Source organism: Prionailurus bengalensis, chromosome C2 (genome assembly GCF_016509475.1).
Source record: "Prionailurus bengalensis isolate Pbe53 chromosome C2, Fcat_Pben_1.1_paternal_pri, whole genome shotgun sequence".
NCBI lineage: Eukaryota > Metazoa > Chordata > Mammalia > Carnivora > Felidae > Prionailurus > Prionailurus bengalensis.
This window is the reverse complement of record NC_057350.1, coordinates 142,862-162,380: the sequence shown is the minus strand read 5'-3', so window position 1 is coordinate 162,380 and position 19,519 is coordinate 142,862. Positions and strand designations below refer to the sequence as shown.

General features: G+C 43.4%; 1 protein-coding gene across 7 annotated transcripts in view; it reads left to right on the top strand.

Moving 5' to 3' along the window:
* Nucleotides 1-19,519, top strand: part of PRMT2 (protein arginine methyltransferase 2) — a 71,857-nt gene that overhangs the window by 33,539 nt on the left and 18,799 nt on the right. For 2 of the 7 annotated variants that reach the window (XM_043593327.1, XM_043593326.1), the window contains 5 exons: nucleotides 2,926-3,039; nucleotides 9,471-9,578; nucleotides 10,263-10,445; nucleotides 14,932-15,093; nucleotides 16,097-16,261. In XM_043593327.1, the coding sequence (XP_043449262.1) occupies nucleotides 2,986-3,039; nucleotides 9,471-9,578; nucleotides 10,263-10,445; nucleotides 14,932-15,093; nucleotides 16,097-16,261 (672 nt within the window). In that variant the 5' untranslated portion in view covers nucleotides 2,926-2,985. Of the gene's footprint in view, nucleotides 1-204; nucleotides 729-2,925; nucleotides 3,040-9,470; nucleotides 9,579-10,262; nucleotides 10,446-14,931; nucleotides 15,094-16,096; nucleotides 16,262-19,519 lie in introns of those variants that run through there. The other 5 variants (XM_043593328.1, XM_043593330.1, XM_043593331.1 and 2 more) reach the window with 5 other exon arrangements.

Genomic DNA, 19,519 nt, shown 5'->3' with positions numbered 1-19,519 from the left:
CACCCCCTAATCCGGGTCCACCCGCAGCCCCCGCTACCCACCCCTTAAACCCGGGTCCGGCCCTGGCTCAGGCTGCCCCACCCCCTAACCCGGGTACGGTCCCGGCCCCCCCAGCTCCACCCCCTAACCCGGGTCCATCCGCAGCCCCCGCTGCCCCACCTCCTAACCAAAGTCCGGCAGCGGCCCCTGCTGCCTCGCTCCCAACACTGGGTGAGGCCTCCACTGTCCCCCCTCCACTAACTCGGGTCCGGCCCCCATCGCTCCACATCCCCAACTCGCGTACGGTTCGGGTCTCCGCCACCCACCGCCTCAACCAGACTGGGGACCCACAACCGGCTGCAACCCCACCGCTGACCCCGCCCCTACAGGAGGCTCAGCGGGCACAGAAGGGGGCTCCGTGTTCCCCGTGCGCGCCACTGCGGGAGACGGGACTCGTGAAGTGCGCCTGCGCGACGCGCTTGGCCCAGAACTGGTCCTTCTCCTAGACGGGCCTGAGCGACTGCGCCTGCGTGCGGCCGAAGACGGTGGCTCCATTACCCGGACATAGGGACGAGTGCGGACTGCGCAGGCGTAGGGAGCGGGGCCTAGGGAGGGGTTCTGTCCGCTGCCGGCCTGCGCGTACTGCGCTTGCGCGGGCCGAGGGCGGTGGCTCGGGCTCCTGGTAAGCGCTGTCTGCCCCTCCGCACCGGCGGTGTGGACGCAGAACTCAGCGGAGAAAGGCGGCTGAGGTAGGTTTCTCGTGGGCAGCTCAGGCGGCTGGACTGAACTGAGGTAGGACGTGCCAAGTGAGGGTCCTTGCCGAGCGTGTGCGTCAGTAGGCCGACTGAGGCCTCTATCCCCTTGAAGACCCCCGAACCTCCCTCTTAGGTGCTAGGAGCTCTGGCCGCTGACTGCAAGCTCGGCGACTGCAGGGCCACGCCCCTTCCCGGCCACGCCCACCACCCTGGTTCCTCCCCCCCCCCACCACGCCCAACAACGCGGTGCCGTTTTCCCCAGCCACGCCTTCTCGGAGAGGTGCCCACCTCACTTTCGTCTGCGCGAGCCCTCATCCTCTGTGAGCCCCCTCCCTTTCCTACTTAACCCTGGTAGTACTCCTGCATCTAAGCCCTGTGTTTCACTTCATATCCCCCTCATTCTTTCTCCTCCCATCCCCTATTGCCTTTGGCCACTAGTCCCTGATCCTGGGTCGTCTACCCGGTGCCGCCGCACCCCCCCCCCCCCCCCCCGCGCGCTGGTCAGCCCACCTGGCCCTGCCCCATCAACCGGATCCAGCCTCACCCTCCCCAGCCCCTTCCAGCAAACCATCCCTGTCCAGGCTCCATCCCGCCCTGGCCCCAGTTCCAGTGTTTTCCAGTGAAAATACAATGTATATATATTAGTGTTTGTTGTTAACCCTAAAACAAAAACAACAAAACCCTGCTAGGTATTTTGCCAGCAAAAATGGGTTTATTTAAGAATGGCAGATAATTACAATCCAGGATAAGCAGTCTATGGCTGAGAGTTGAAAGTGTAGTGGCTTCTGATTGGTTGGGTTGTGATAGTCTCTCATTGGTTGTACTGTTGCTGGGGGGAGGAGGAAATCCTTTCTGCTGCTAGAAGAGTGTAGTAGTATCCCCTGCGGGATCTGCTCTTTCTGGTGGGTCTGCAGGTAGCGCTCATTGCTGGCCTCCTCTGACTCCATTCTAAACGACACTGTTCTGTTAATTTTCACATTGTAATTATAGATCCCACAAAAATAAGTATTAAGTCATGAATAAGTGAAGCATGCATTTTAAACAAAGCACTGTTATGTAAGAAAAAACACATTCATGTTGGAGTATAGTATGGATTATACGGTCACGGGGAAAAATGAGAACTGAGAATGAGAAGGGAAAGCCTCTGGAAGATGTAGACTTTTTGGTTCCTGTTAGTGGAAACACTTGAAAGCCCCAGGTGCTGTTGACCTTGAAAATAAAACAACCAGTTATTTTTACCAGAAAAGTGGGTTTATTTGGAAATGACAGAAGAATTACAATTTCAGACCTGCAAACTATGGGGAAACTACTGGCAAATGGACTAGTGTAGGAGAGGAAGGTTACTTTATATAGAGAAAAAAGGTGGGGCACCTGGGTGGCTCATTCTGTTGAGCATTTCACCCTTGATTTGGGCTCAGGTCATGATCACAAGGTTGTGACATCAAGCCCCAGGACCCCTTCATGGGGCTCAGGGCTGAGCGTAGAGCCTGCTTAAGATTCTCTTTATCTCCCTCTCTCCCTGCACCTCCCCTCCTCCTCTGCTCACCTCTATTAAAAAAAGAAAGACAAGAAAAAAAGGAGGAAGTTGGGAGGAGCTGCTTTGAAGGAAAGGCCATTGGAGGAAAGTGAGTGTGGGTGGTCACCCTTCCTGATTGGCTGGGCTAAGGCTGTTTGGCTGTTTCTCATTGGCTGGGCTGCTGCCTGGGTAGGAGACCCTGCTGTGGTAGGAAAGTGAACTTTTTCCTGTCTGGTCTATAAGGAGTGGTAGGGTGTGAGAGCTCCCCCTGCTGGTCTCCGGACTACATTTCAAATGAGGTTTCCTTGATTTTCACAGTAAGGAATTTTAATTGGAGTGAAGGCTCTCAGGGTTCCAAGAAAAGATTTGGCATTAATTTGTTGTTTTAAATCAATTCAGTAATCTAACAGAAACTAACAGTATTCATTAAATAAATAAGATCACCACCTTTGTAGACTAGTGAAGAAAACACACAGAAGTTCATAAATTTCAAATGCTTTCTATTGTTTTCATGAAGAATTTCATTTATAAATTTGATTTCTGTTTCATTCTTTAAAAACCCGTTTTACTTCCTTTTGGCATAGGATCTTTATCATGGACCGTAGAAGTGAAGCAAACTTAATTATTATGCAGGGTAACAAAGTATTTTCTCATTCTCTCTCTTTTCAAAAGTAGAAATGGAGGGGAAAATGAAACATTAAAAGCGGCAGCTATGCGGCAGATCCTAAGAGAACCATGGCAACATCAGATGACTGCCCCAGAAGTGAATTGCAGGTAATTTCAGGTCTGGTATGTAAGAACCTGTATTTAAAAACTATGAACATTGCAGAGAGCAGAGCTTAGCCACCAACCATGGGATGCTTAAATAGAGGAAATTACAGATGGCATTCTGAATTGGGCATCATAAACACCTCCCAGGAAACCTACCTTTGGTACCTGTGCTGGTGAAGCAAGCACATTGTTTTAGTTGTTTAATAAGGTCCTAGGCATAATGTCTTACAAGCAGGTTAGACACATTAGAAGTGATTTATATAGTCATACTTTTTTTCTGCCTGTAACACATCTAGTTTCATTCAACTTATTAGTAAAAAAAAGATTACCCTACATTTCAAGGAATGTTGATTATATCAAATTAAAAACCAAATGAATACTCAAATAATCTTTTTTAAAAAATCAAACATTTTTATATCTGTGATGTCCAATTTTAACATTTCTTTTTTTTCTAGCCTTCTAATAGTTGTTCTAATTTCATTTGGGTTTTCATATATAGATTTGATTCGTAGTTGTGTCATTAATCTTTCTTAATCATAAAACTTTTTAATTCCATGGATGTCCTATTCTTTTGAGAAATTTTTAAAATGTTGGAACTTTATAGAATAATATTGCAAACATTATTTGTACATGCCACACAAAAGTGAAAACTTGTTAACATTTTGTCGTATTTGCTTTAGAATGTAAACATATATACATATATGTATATATTTTGAAGGAAACCATAGATAAAGTTTGTGCCCCAGCCCCATTCTTCTTCCTCTGTTTCCACAGGCAAATACTACTGTGAATTATAAACTGATCTTTGTGCTTCTGCACAATTTTTTTACATTTTTATACCTAGTATAGGCATCTTTGACCAACATATGATACTCTTTGTGTGTGCTTTTTAGATTTTACTTAAGTGGCTTCATATTCTGTGTCATCTGCTGCTTGCTTTTTCCACTGTTACTGTAAAGAAATTTTTTTTAACATTTATTTTTGAGAGAGAGAGAGAGTGCGTGTGTGTGCATGCTAGTGGGGGAGGGACAGAGAGAGAGGGAGACACAGAATCTGAAGCAGGCTCCAGGCTCTGAGCTGTCAGCACATGAACCGAGAGATCGTGACCTGAGCTGAAGTCAGATGCTTGACCAGCTGAGCCACCCAGGCGCCCCTCCACTAATGTTACTTTTGGGGGATTTGCCCTTGATGTATGCAGGTCAGTTGCAGTCTTACTGTTATACAGTAGATGTACACCACATTTTAATTATTTCCCTTTTGTGGACACTTGATGTTTCCAGTTTTTGTCTATTTCCAGCAGTGCTGCAGTAAATATCCTACACATCTCCTTGTGCATACGTGCTCTCTGGTGTATACTTAGTAATGGCATTGCAGGGTGGAAGGGATTGCATATTTTCAGTTTTACTAGATAGTGATCAGTTGTTCTCCAGTTTACGGGTCTGCCGGGAACCCATATAGTGCTTGGTAACACTTGAGAGCATCAGACTTTGAAAGTTTGCTCAGTCTGATGAGTTAGAAATGATATCTTGTTATTTAGTTCTTAATTACTTGGGCATCTGTCATGGAAGTATTTCTGTACTGTTTGTGTTCATCCAGTTAATAGCGCTCTTCATTACAGAAGAGAAGCCTGCTATTCAAAATTTGTGTTTTATCTTTCCTTCCCCTGATCACCTTTAAGGGGTTTTATCACTTTCATCTTTTCAATGAACCAGTTTTGTCTTTGTTGAATTTCTCTGTGTTCATCTGTTTTCTATCTCATTGGTTTTCTCTTTTCTCTTTATTTCTTTTATACTTTGGGTTTCATTTTCTATTTTTCAACGTTTATTTTTATTTTTATTTTTGGGACAGAGAGAGACAGAGCATGAACAGGGGAGGGGCAGAGAGAGAGGGAGACAAGATCGGAAACAGGCTCCAGGCTCTGAGCCATCAGCCCAGAGCCCGACGCGGGGCTCGAACTCACGGACCGTGAGATCGTGACCTGGCTGAAGTCGGACGCTTAACCGACTGCGCCACCCAGGCGCCCCTCATTTTCTATTTTTATAGCATCTTGTGATGGAAGTTTGGATCACTGATTTAAACCTTCCTTTTCTTTAAGGGGTGCCTGGCTGGCTCAGTCGGTTAAGAGTCCTACTTGGGCTCAGGTCATGATCTCACAGTCTGTGAGTTTGAGCCCTGCGTCTGGCTCTGTGCTGACAGCTCAGAGCCTGGAGCCTGCTTTGGAATCTGTGACTCCCTCTCTCTCTGTCCCTACCCGCTCATGCTCTGTCTCTGTCTCTCAAAAAATAAATAAACACACACACAAAAAAACCTTCCTTCTCTAATATATGTTTTTAAAGGTGTAACTTTACCTCTGACCATCGGTTTGCTGTACCTCACACACTTATATACATCATATTTTCATTGCTGATCAGTTAAAATACTTTCTAATATGTTATAGTGGAAATTAGAAAATTTCTGGGCTATTCAGACATGTGTTGTCTATTTTCAGACATTTAGGAATTTTTGCTTATCTTTTTGTTATTTAATTTTGGCTTGATTATGTTGTTCAGAAAAGATACTATTTAAAGTTTCAGTGTTTGGAAGTTTATTCAGGCCTGCTTTGTGACCTAGTCAGATGGGCTGTTTTGGCGAATGTTCCACATGCATGTGCAAAGAGCATGTTTGCTGTGGTTGTTGGTTTTCTATAAATGTCATTAAGGTCAAATGGGTTATTAGCGTTGTTTAAGTCTTTTGTGTCCTTTCTGACTTTTTGCCCGTTTGTTGTGTCATTACTGAGAGAGATGAGCTTCAAAAATGTCCTTTTTGATTGTGGATTTGAACTTTTTTTTTTTAATTTCCTTTTGAATCTATCACTTTTTGCTTCATATATTTTGAATCTGTTACTTGGTGCATGGATTTAGGGTAGATTTTACTTTCTAGATTGATGGATTTTCATGAAGTCTTTCTTTTTACCTATTAATATTTCTTACCCTGTGTCTATTTTGTCTTATGTTAATACAGCTGTACCAGCTTGCGTGGTACACATACACCAATGTTTTGAATCTATTTTAAATCTAAGTCCATATATTTAAAATGTTTCTCTTGTAAAGAGCCTGTAGGTATGTCATTTTTTCCCCCTTGTCGGGTAACTTCTGCTCCTAAATTGGAGTATTTAGTCTGTTAACTTTTAACATAATGACTGGTGTGGTTAAGTCTAACATCTTGCTGTTTTTCTGTTTCTTCTTTGCATATTCTTTGTACCTTTCTCCATTCTTGCCTCCTTTTTGATTAATAAAATATTGTTTGCAATTCCACATTATCTCCTCTATTGGCTTTTCATGTGTATCTTTTACTGATATGTTAGTGGTTACCCAAGAAATTGTGATATGCATCTTTAACCTATCTCAGTCTTTTTTTTTTTTCGACCACTTCATGATGTAAGATTCCTCCAAATTACTTGCCTTTACCAGCCCCCATTTTTGTGCTATTTGTACTATTATTGTAACATACTTTACTTCTTTATATATCATAAGCCCCGTAATGAATTATTATTGTTTCCTTATACTGTTTAAGTCTTTCTTATAAAGGATAAGAAATAGTCTTGTCTCCCTACATATTTACTTTTCTGGTGTCTTTATATCTAAAACTCTGGAAAATATTAAAGACTGTGATAATGCCGGTTGCTGGTGAGTATTCAAGCAGAGAGCACTCGCTGCATTGCCGTGAAGTGTGAAGTGCTGCACCTTTGATGGAAAGAATCTGGCAAATGTGTGAATGAAAACCATGCATATTTTTCAGCCCTGATAATCTATCCCGTAGAAGTAAAATATCATGACATAAGGATAAATGTGTAGAGATGTTTGTGGCCACATTGTTTACGGTGGTAGAAAGTTGGACACCAAGAGAAAGTCCATCAATCAAGGGTGACTGAAGAATCAGGAAGAATTCCTTTTGTAGAGTATTATATAGTAATTGGAAATTATAAATTAGAGTTCTAAGAATTGGGGAGTTTTTTTTGCAAGTTATAATGTGAGTAAAAAAAACCCAAAATTAATAAAAGGGTTTGTGACATCCTTCACAAACAACTATGTCAGAAGAAAAACCGCATGTGTGTGGGTGTATGTGTGCATGGATGTGTGTGTGACACGGGCATGGAGAAAGTGTGGGAGGATGTGCCGGGTGACTGGTAAAGGTTAGGGAGGGCAGTGAGAAGCTGATGGTGTAGGTGGAGCAGGGGCAGGGGAAGGGGAGCAAGCTAAAAAGGAAATTATACTGTGTAAAATGAATCAGATTACTGTAGTAAGAAAATGTGCAAAGGATACAGATAGGCAACTAACAAAAAAGATGACCAAAAAGTACTTGAAAAACATGTTTGACCTCACTAAAAATTAAAGGCAGATGGAACTGGAGCACCTGGGTGGCTCAGTCAGTTCAACGTCTGACTCTTGATTTCGGCTCAGGTCATGATCCCAGGGTCATGGGATTGATCTCCAGCTTGGGCCCTGCACTGAGCATGGAGCCTACTTAAGATTCTCTTTCCCTCCCTTTGCCCCTCTCCCCTGCTTTCTGTCAAAAAATAAAATTAAAATAAAATAAGATAAAATAATAAATTGTAAAATTATAAAAAAAATAAAGGCAAATGGAACTAACAAAGACAGTGTCTCCACATCAAACTGGCAGAGTTGAGTGATGATGCATGTCCACTGTTGATAAGGGTGTGGGAAAACCATTCACTGTTTTCTTTTATGATTATTCAGAGACTAGAGAGCGAGAATGAGCAGGGGAGGGGGAGCGAGGGGCAGGGTGGAGAGAGAGCGAATCCCAAGCAGGCTCCATGCTATTGGTGCAGAGCCCAACACGGGGCTTGAACCCATGACTGTGAGATCATGACCTGAGCCGCTATCAAGAGTTGGATGCTTAGCTGACTGAGCCACCCTGGTGCCCCTCTTTTAGTCTTATGTAGGTCTGAGGAGCTACCTTTCTGGAGGGTATTTGGTGGTGATATCAGAAGTTATAAAAGTGGGGCACCTGGGTGGGCATCTGACTCTTGGTTTTGGCTCAGGTCATGATCTCACGGTCCGTGAGTTCGAGCCCCACATCGGGCTCTGTGCTGACGGCTCAGAGCCTGCAGCCTGCTTCGGATTCTGTGTCTCCTCTCTCTGCCCCTCCCATGCTCATGCTCTGTCTTTCTCTGTCAATAATAAGTAAGTGTTAAAAAAATTTTTTAAAAAAAGTTTGTCTTACATAATTTATAATGTAAAAACTGAAAACAGTTTAAGAATACATAATGAGATCAGATAAATAAATTAAGATTATTCATAGAATGGAATACTATCAGATATTAGAAATGTATTTAGAAGTAATTTAATGAGGAAAATACAATTAAAAAAATTTTTTTAATGTTTATTTATTTTTGAGACAGAGACAGAGCATGAGCAGGGGAGGGGCAGAGAGAGAGACACACACAGAATCCGAAGCAGGTTCCAGGCTCTGAGCTGTCAGCACAGAGCCTGACGCGGAGCTCAAACTCATGAACCGTGAGATCATGACCTGAGCCTAAGTTGGATGCTCAACTGACTGTGCCACCCAGGCGCCCCAAATACTCACAATTTAATGAGTGGGAAACTTGTCACAAGGCAGAATTATATGATCTCCATAAATACCCTATATGCGCATATTATATGTACACTTAAAAAAAAAAGCTGGAAAGAATATAAATGTTAGTATGTTAATCATTATCCCTGACCAGTGAGCAAGATTACAGATGGTCGTAATTTTCCTCTGGGTACACTTGTGCTTTCACACATTTTCCAAAGAATGTGAATTACATTTATGTTTAGGAAAATTTGTTTAAAATGTATATATGGGGACAGGGTTGCTTCATTGAACTGGAACGTGTGGTTGGAGGTTCTCCCACCCCCAGTGGGTGTCTTCCTGGCAAGTCTGTTCTGATGGAAAGTGGAGACTGGGCAGGTGCACTCTAGGGCTCCCCTTCTGGGTCCTGAGCAGTGTGTGACAGCAGCAGTGCAGTCTGAGTGAGGCTGCGAGGGTTGTGCCGGTCCCTAGCACCTTCCTGAGGCCTGCCCAGTTCTGCAGTTCAGCCCTCGGGTCTGACAAGGTCCCCAGAGCGTGATGCCCAGGAACAGGTCTTCTTTCTCTTAGGGCTGGTCGCTACTTTGAGGATGATGTTCAGGGTCAGTCACCAGGTAGATGCTAAAAGTGCCTCTTATTTCTTTCTTTGATGTTCTCTTTTGGATGTATTAATAATTTTGTACTAGAGACATAAAGGTAGAGCGAAGGTGAGATCCCTTGATCCTGCTACTGAAGATGACTCAACTTGTAGGATTAAATCTGGTCACACGAATCTTCATTTGAACCCAAATGAAATAACCAAAAGGCTACAAGTTATTAGGATGGACAGAAAGAGAAGCACCATCGTCATCTCCTGTTCTTTCCTTTGCTTTGAGCAGGAGGGAGAGGGTCTCATGGAATGTGGTGGCCAGGAGCATCTCCAGGAGAGTGCGCACCCGGAAGAGTTTGTGGCCATTGCAGACTATTCTGCCACTGACCAGACGCAGGTAACCCGACGCACTTGCTCACGTGCAGTGGCCATGGGCCTCGGTCCATGTTTTTTTTTTTTTTTTTTTGATTCAGTATGCTAAATGACAGAAGTAGATGTAATATTTGAAGAAGTCGTACCAAAGTTAAGTAAAGAGGTATTCAGACGTTTAGAGCCCAGTGAGACCTGTGAGTGACCCTTCTCTTCCTACCCTAACAAGTTCCAGTCCCAAGCCTTAGGTGAAAGATACCTGGTAAGGAATCGGGGGAAGCACCTGCTCCAATTTCTGTTTGGAAACCTTGGCTTAGAACCTATTCTAGTTAATGAAAAATAAGGCTATAAGATAAAGATACTGACTTGAATGTAGCTTTTCCTACTTTGTAACCCAGTAAATGAATCACCTACCACATAGCTGAGTTACTGTGAAGTGGCTGTTCAGAAATTCTGTCCTAAGCCATTTGAAAATGTTTCATCTTTCCTTTAAAAAATACCATGTGCTTTTCTTTCGTGTAGATGTTCCATAAAAATCTCTAAACCTTGGTATCATTTTCACAAATTGTGAGTCGGTATAATTACCTGTTGGGTCCTTTTTGAAATAGCTGTGATTTGGGTCCCAGTTATGGGGGATTTATCACTGAGCCACCATTGAAATACCACTTTCAGGTTTTTCTTGAATTTTGACTTCTGTGTATGTTTTTTCCAGCTCAGCTTTTTGAGAGGGGAAAAAATTCTCGTCCTGAGACAGACAACTGCTGACTGGTGGTGGGGCGAGCGCGCAGGCTGCTGCGGGTACATACCTGCAAACCACCTTGGGAAGCATTTGGAGGAGTGTGATCCTGAAGACACGTGGCAGGATGAAGAGTACTTCGGCAGCTATGGAACCCTGGTATTGCATTCCAGATCCCTGTTCAGTTGGCCAGGTGCTGGTATTGCATTCCAGATCCCTGTTCAGTTGGCCAGGTGCTGGTTTCTTCTCTCTAGTTTAAAGTTAGCTTCACCTGGACTGCTGCTACTCGTGGTTTAGAGCAGGGTTTGCAGACTTTTTCTCTGGCTAGTAGACCATGTGGTTACTCAGCTCTGCCATTGTAGTGCAGAAGCAGTCATAAAACCGTAAGTGAGTATGGCGTATTCTTTTGATTTTTAAAAACCGTTAAAAATCATTCTTGGCTTGCAGGCCATACAAAAACAGGTGGTAGGCTGGATTGGCCTATGGTTGTTTAGAGAGATTATCTGACGAATGGGATTATGAATTTTTCTCAGCATTTAAAAAAGAGTAATACATTTTACTTTAAAAATAAAATACAAAAAAGTTACACAAGTCAACAATAATACCTTTATAAATAACTGACTTACTAGTTGTGTGTGTGTGTGTGTGTGTGTGTGTGTGTGTGTGTTTTCCCAATTTGGATAAAGACCCATAATCCTAAAGTCCAGACAGCTCCTGTTTGTATTTTAAACCTAGATGAAAACAGATGCCTGCAGAATAAATATTGTAGACCTAATGTTGAGTGAAAGAAGCAAGACATCAAAGAACTTTTGATTCAATTATATAAAATTACAAAGCAGTGTTAAAAGGTATCGTTTATGAATGTAAGTGGTGAGGCTCTAAAGGAGATCAGGGACCTGGTTCCCCTGAGAATCAGGATGGTGGTTACTGTTTGGGGGTGGGGGGGCTGTGATGGTGTCAACTTTGAAAATAAAATCGTTATTATATTAGCGAAGCCTGTTTATTCGCGAATAGCAGGGGAACCGCAATCCAGGGCAGGCAGGCTGCAGGGAAGCACAGGCAAGTCTGGAGAACCAATCAGTAGGGAGAAGGGGTGGGCGGGGCTGCTTGAAATGAAAGCCCATTGGAGGATGGCGGCTGCTTCTCCTTGGCTAAGTTTGGCAGTTTCTCATTGGCTGGGCTGCTGCTCAGACCAGGAGAAAGTTGTTCTCGTGCTGGGTAGTAAAGTAGGCTTCTTCGTTCGGACTGCTGGAGTGGTAGCGCAGGAGCCGCACCCTTCAGAGCTTCCCTCTCCTCTTCAGGGAGGTTTTCCACCCTCATTTTCGTATCAGCCAGGCTGGGGTGGAAAGGTTGGGGGGCTGGCAGTATTCTGGTATTGGCTGCACAAGTGTTTGCTGGAAAACTATATTTGACAGACTGTAAGGCAGTTTTTAATACACTTTTTTTGTAGGTGTGTTATATTTGACAAAAATGTTACAATAAATGAAAGCCACCTGTGTATGTACATGATGAGAGCTTTCAAATTATCAAGAAAGAGTATTTTGTTGATTTTAAAAGGGCCATATTGGTGGTTTATTTAATGACTTTTCATCATGATAAGCCATGCTGTAATGGACTTGCTTTTACATAAATCTTGTTTACCTTTTGCTAGAATTTCTATTGGGTAAATTTGTAGGGTGTATGTATGGTGTTTTTTGCTTTGGTGGATCTTTCCAATTTGCCCTCCAGAAAGATTGGCTGATTATACACCTACCAATAGTATGTGGAAGCTTATATCACAACCACAATTGCCACAGTGAAAACAGATTTCTAATCCTAAAAGGGAAATATGTTATCTCTTGATTCTGGTTTCTGTTTGTTATTTTAATTTAATTTAATTTAATTTAATTTAATTTAATTTAATTTTACTTATCCTTAAAGTTTATTTATTTGTTTTGAGAAAGGCAGAGACAGCTGAGTGGGTGAGGGGCAGAGAGCAAGGGGGAGAGAGAGAGAGAGGAAGAGGGAGAGAGAGAGAATATTCCAAACAGGCTCTGCACTGCCAGTGTAGAGCCAGACGTGGGGCTCGAACTCACGAAACAGACCATGACCTGAGCCGAAACCAAGAGTTGGTCGCTTAACCAACTGAGCCATTCAGGTGCCCTGTTATTTTTATTTTTATTTTTTTAATGGTTATTTTTGAGAGAGAGAAAGAGAGAGGGAGTAGGGGAGGGACAGAGAGAGGAAGACAGAATCCGAAGCAGGCTCCACAGTGTCAGCGAAAAGCCCCATGTGGGTCCAGATGTAACCTCTAGATCATGACCTGAGCCGAAGTCAGCTGCTCAACTGACTGAGCCACTCAGGGGCCCCCAGTTTCTTTTTTTTAAAGTCAGATTGGTCACCTTTTATATTTTGTTGGCCTTTTCTATTTCTCCATTTTCTTAGGTAAACTTTCATATACTTTGCTCATTTTTCTTTTTATTTGTGTCCATTTCTCTGTTGAATAAGCTGGTTAGCCTGGAATTACACTCACCACTTGCCTCTCATCTTTTCCCATGGAACTCTAAGTTTTATGGTCTGATTTGTCCTTTTTCTTTGTGGCTTCTGGATTTTGTGTCCTACTTTGAAGACCTTCACTCCAATATTATAAATATCCATACTTTCTTTTAGACTTTTGTGACCCCATTTTTAACAATGAAATATTTAAATCAATCTGGAACTTACTAGTTGTAAAGAATAAGGTAAAATTACAACTTAATTTCCCCACAAATATTCAGCTGTTCCAGCATTAGTTATTGGATGATCCTCCTTTTCCTGATGATATGAAATGCACGTTTATCATACATTACATTTCTAAATTCTATTTGTGTAATCTCTGTTCTGTTTCATTGATCTGTTTATTTCTTCTGCTGCTCCAGATGCTTTTCATTATTGTAGCTTTTAAACATCTGGGAGGCTAGGTCTCTAGCAGTCCTCCTGTTTTTTAGTGCTTTCATGGCTAGGCTGGTCTCTAGTGTTTGAAGCTAATTTTATTAGCATTTGTTGTACACCCTTCCCCAGGCCAAATTGGCTGGCGTTTTAATTGGTATTGCATGGAAAGTTTACATTAATTTAGGGAGAAGTGACATGTACATCACATCACACTCACTTTCCCCATTTCTTGAGCATTGTTTTATGTCTCTCAGAGTTTTAAGGTTTATTTTATTTTTTCTTTCTTTCTTTCTTTCTTTCTTTCTTTCTTTCTTTCTTTCTTTCTTTCTTTCTTTCTTTCTTTCTTTTGGTTTTGATCATATTGGGTGCTTTGCCTTTCTTGTTAAACCTATCCCTAGATGTTTTTATGTATTATTTTTGTAAGTGGTTGGGTGAAGTGTTCTATAAATATTAGATTAAGTTGGTTGATAGTATTGTTTGAGTCTGTGCCCTTACTGATTTTCTTTCTACTTCTCTCTCAGCTACCGAGAGAAGGATATTGATCATAATTGTGAATTTGTCTATTTCTTGTTGCATTTCTATTGGTTTTTACTTAGTGTATTTTGAAGCTTTGTTATTAGATACAAAAAGTATTTAGAATTATTAGGTCCTGTTGCTAAAGTGATTCCTGTGTTACTATGACCTGACTCTTCGTTGCTGGGAATATTCTTTGATCTGAAATATATTCTGTGTGATGAAAATGCCACCATCTAACTTCCTTCTCCTGGCATCAGCATGGTGCCCCTTTGCATGCTAGTTCTGACTTTCTGTTAAGGTGGATCACTGCAGGCAGGATGGCTGGGTCTTGACTCCATCTACTCTGACCCTCCAACCCTTTGTGTTTCAGTCTTCAGTGTCTTTATGAGGAGCCACGATAGGCTCATGCAGGCACCGTCCAGACTTCCTGTTTGTGCTGACATGGTCTGGGTAGCTTGACTGTCCCCCTCTCAGCCATGCGGGTTTTCTGCAGCTTGAGATCTAAGAGGTGAGGTGTGAGGGATGGTGCTGTGGGTGCAGCCGCTCTGGGCTCTGACTGCCACCTGTAGCTTCACGAACCATCTGGAGGAGGCTTTCTCTGTTTCCCTGAGGATTAGTGTGATTCCTGTGATGTCGTATGTTATCTTGGGTTTCATGTGTTTTCCTCCCTCTGGACATGGCTGGGGGCCTCGAGCTCACCCTCTGAGGGTCAGCGAGGTTGTTACCTCCCTCCAGAGCTACAGTTTTGGCTGGGGCCCTGTGTGCCTCCTCTAGCATCTCTGCTGGTGGCTTGTCCACGGTCTCTCTTGATGGATAGTTGGCCAAGTTGTATCTGATGGGGAATTTGGTGGTTCCTCCTGTCTCATGTGGGAACAGTGGTCAGGAGGGTAATGTCTGCACCATCTCCTCAGTGATCCACCCCTGCTTCTCTGCTCTCCTGGCTCTTGGGGAGGTGAAGGGAGAATCTCTAGGTAGCACCACAGTGAACTGAAGGATTCTAGAAACTTCCATCTCATTCCTTCACTGTTTTATTTTTGTCTAGTGGCGTATTTGTGTCCTTTGATTTTTTTTGTCTTTTGTTTTCTCTATGTTGCTCATATTTTTAGGCATGGGGTGGTGGGGTCAAGAGGGTTCGCTCAGTCTCTGATCTTCCTTCTTAAACCAGAGCTCAGGATAGCTCAGATTGTAAGCACTGATTCCGAATGTGTATTTCCTCTAGAAACTTCACTTGGAAATGTTGGCAGACCAGCCACGAACAACTAAATACCACAATGTTATCCTGCAGAATAAAGAATCCCTGAAAGATAAAGTGATTCTGGATGTCGGCTGTGGGACTGGGATCATCAGCCTCTTCTGTGCACATCATGCGCAGCCCAAAGCAGTGAGTAGGAGGCAGCTGTCCCTTCAGCGGCTTGTGAGCTGAGTCTTGGTGTGGTCCCGTGTGCAAAGGCCCTGTGTCGGTGAAACGGGCAGTGTGCTCTGGCAGGCTGAGCCTATTGGACGTTGTGATGTTGGCGTAATGAGTCACAAACAGCACAGAGTAGAAGAGGAGAGAATAGAAAATATCTGAGTGAGTTGCATGTTGTGGGATATTTTTTGGTAAAATGTTTATTTCAGTTGAATAGAGAAACATATGTGTCCCTGTGTTGGGGCTGAGCCACTGGTGTAGATCACTGTCCAAGTGATATCCCTGCACTGAGCAGGGACCACCTGGCAGGGACAAAACAGACCACTCTCCGTGACACAAGGTGGCTTCCCTTCGTCCTCTTCCCTTTAAAGTATGCGGGGTGGGCCGTGCAGAGCTGAAGCCCTGCGGCGGCCCCCGACACAGGTGGATGAAACTCCTAGTTTATAAGTGGAGCTGTGGTGCAGTGACCACTGGAGTTCAGGTGCTGTCAGAACCGAGGCGTATGCACACATGACCTTCCTCTGACAACCTGGATTTGAAATGGTCTCAGCCACTGATATCCATAAAGTCTGACTCTTCTCAGGCCAATACTGAGAAGCTCCTGCATCAGTTATCAGTTATGGGTTGTGTTGCTGCGTGTGGGGGAGCTGGGCCACTGGGTCGCACCCGGGGAGGGCCCCTGCGGTGGGTGCCCAGTATGGGTGTAGGGCCTTCCTCTCACCTGCAGCCCCCTGTCTGTTTTAGGCAGGAGGTGGAGTGAAGGTTAGAGGTGGCTCCCTTGGCAGGGCTCCGTCTGTTGGAGATAGCATGGTGTGGCCCAGCTGCCATTCCTGCTGTCTGGCACTGTCGTTTCCGTCTGTCCTTGTTTTCTCTGATGCCGACTCTGACTCAGCTGAAGCAATGGGCTCAGGGAGAGCAGATGACAGGCCGCTTTGCAGGGTGGGACATGCACTGATGGCACTTCTCCCATATTCAGGTGTATGCAGTGGAGGCCAGTGAGATGGCCCAGCACACAGGGCAACTGGTCATGCAGAATGGCTTCGCCGACATCATCACTGTGTTCCAGCAGAAGGTGGAGGATGTGGTGTTGCCGGAGAAGGTGGATGTGCTGGTATCCGAGTGGATGGGGACCTGCTTGCTGGTAAGGGGCACTGGGACATGCGGGTGGCTGTGGATTGCACCAGGGAAGTGCAGATTCCAAGCAGGGGACATGGACTGGGTCCAGAGGGGCTGTTGTAAGCAGAGCTTCTAGGGGAGAGCTGCAGCTGTTTCATGTTAAAGGGAATCCACCTGGTGCCTTTCCTGGCGCTGACCTCTGCTTAGTGCAGGACAGCCTTGAGGCCACAAAATCCACCACTTGTGACAACGGGGCGGGGAGCCCTTGAAGGCGATATGCTAAGTGAAAAAAGTCAGAGGCATACTGTATGATCTCACTTACACGTGGAATCTGAAAACAACAACAACACAAAACTCACCCACCAAACTCCTAGAAAAAGAGCAAATTTGTGGTTAATGGGGAAAAAGGGGGTTGGGGAGAAAGAATTGGAAGACCATGGTCAAAAGGTACAGACTTCAGGTACACGAAAATGAGCAGTGGGGTCACGATGTATAGGGTGGTGACTACAGTGACATACAGGACAGACGTTAAGAGCGAACAGTTGACCCTTGAACAATGTGGGTTTGAACCATGTAGGCCCACTTACACATGGAATTTTTTTTAAGTAAAAAACATTTTTTAATGTTTATTTATTTTTGAGAGAGAGATAGCGCATGAGTGGGAGAGGGGCAGAGAGAGAGGAAGACACAAAATCTGAAGCAGCCTCCAGGCTTTGAGCTGTCAGCACAGAGCCCGACGTGGGGCTCGAACTCATGGACTGTGAGATCATGACCTGAGCCGAAGTCGGACGCTCAGCCAACTGAGCCCCCCAGGTGCCCAAAGTGATAAATACTAACTAAACTTTTATGGTAATCATTTCACAATACATGTAAATCAAGTCATTGTGCTGTACATCCTGATCTTGTAATTATCTTAGAGAAAGTTGGTGACAGGTTGGTGGTTTTTTAAAAACACAAAAAAGCATGTGCAATATGATTCCAATTTTTTCTAAGTTTATTTATTTTTGAGAGAGAGAGCATGAGCACGAGGGGGGAGGGGCAGAAAGGGAGAGAGAGAATCCCAAGCAGGCTCTGCACTGTCAGCACAGAGCCTGATGTGGGGCTCGAACTCACGAACCATGGGATCATAACCGGAGCCGAAATAAAGAATCAGATGCTTAGTCAAATGAGCCACCCAGGTGCCCCTAGTTTTGTTTTTAAAAACTGTACATGGCGAGAGTCCTGGGTAGCTCAGTTGTTTAGGCATCTGACTTTGGCTCAGGTCATGATCTTGCAGTTCCTGAGTTCGAGCCCCGCATTGGGCTTTCTGCTGTCAGTGGGGAGCCCACTTTGGATCCTCTGTCCCACTTTCTCTCTGCCCCTCCCCTGCTCGTGCTCTCTTTCTCTCAAAAATAAATAAAAAACATTAAAAAAAATTCATAGGTAGCAATGACCTAGCCGGCTGCAGGTAGGATGTTCCAGGTATGGTGGGGAAAGCACACCCCACCCTGTGTGTCCCAGTGAGTGCAGCTACGGATCTAGGACAGCATGCAGGGAGAAGCTATTTGAGGACTTTGAAAAGCATATAGTAGCTGGAAGGTTGAGAAAGAAGGCCAGAACTTGAAGTACACCGACCTGGTCTTAAGTTTATTGTTATTCCTCCTGTGGCTCTGTCTCCATACGTTAACTTTAGTAATTTAGATGAAAAAGACCAATTCTTTTGAAAAGTGCAAACTTCTACAACTAACCCACAGTGAGGTAGATAACTTGAATAATCAAGTAAATACTAACAGTATTAATTTATAGTTGAAAACCTTCTGTGAAGAGAAATCTGTAGGCCTAAATTATTTCACTGGTGAAATCTACAAACACATTTAAGGAAGAAATAACACCAGATCTGAGCAATGTCTTTCAGAAAATGGAAGAGGAGAGATACTTCCTAGCTCATTTGGTGAGACTGGCATTACCCTAATACCAAACCCAAACCAAAAAGAACTCATGTTCATAAATGCAAAAATCCTCAAAAATATTAGCAAGTATAATCCTGCAATACATAAAAGGAATAACACTACAACAAAGAAGAGATTATCTTTGGAATTCAAGGCTGAGTAATTTACCATATTAACAGTCTACAAAAGAAAAATCACATGATGCTATCAACACACAAAAAATTTGACAACATTCAAAATAGTTTTAAAGTTTCTATTGAGATTTCTTATTTGATCTGTGTGGTTTTTTTTCAGAAGTGTTGTTTAATTTCCCAAGTATTTTTTGATTTTCCAGCTATCTTTCTGTTATTGATTTCTAGTTTAATTCCATTGTGGTCTTGAGAGTAGACATTGTATGACTTCTGTTCTTTTAAATTTGTTGAGATGTGTTTTATGGCCCAGAATGTGGTCTGTCTTGGTGAGTGCTCCACGTGAACTTGAGAGAAAAGTGTATTCTGCTGTTGGATGGAGTGGTCTATAGATGTGCATTGTATCTAGCAGATAAATGATGTTGAGTTCAACTATGTCCTTACTGATTTTCTGCCTGCTGGATCTATCCTTTTCTGATAGAGGGATGTTGAAGTCTCCAACTATGATAGTGGATTCATCTGTTTTCTCTTGCAGTCCTATTTGTTTTCACCTCACACAGTTTAATGCTCTATTGTTAGGTATATACATGGTAAGGACTGTTATATCTTCTTGGAGAATTGACCCCTTTATCATTATGTTATGCCCCTGTTTATCTTTGATAACTTCCTTCCTCTGAAAGCTGCTCTGAAATTAACATAGCTACTCCTGCTTTCTTCTGATTAGTGTTAGCATCGTCTATCTTCCTCCATCCACTTAACTTTTAGTTTATAAGTGTCAGTATATTTAAAGTAGGTTTCTTGTAGACAACACTTAGTTGGGTATTAGTTTTTGATCCACTCTGACAATCTTTGTGTTTTTTTTGTTTTTTTTTTTTTTTATTAAAAAAAATTTTTTTTTCAACGTTTATTTATTTTTGGGACAGAGAGAGACAGAGCATGAACGGGGGAGGGGCAGAGAGAGAGGGAGACACAGAATCGGAAACAGGCTCCAGGCTCTGAGCCATCAGCCCAGAGCCCGACGCGGGGCTCGAACTCACGGACCGCGAGATCGTGACCTGGCTGAAGTCGGACGCTTAACCGACTGCGCCACCCAGGCGCCCCGACAATCTTTGTTTTTTAATTGGTATATGTAGACCACTGACATTCAAGTGGTTATTAATATAGTGGGATTAATACATCTACCATATTTGTTACTGTGGTCTATTTGTTATTCTTGTTCCTTGTTCC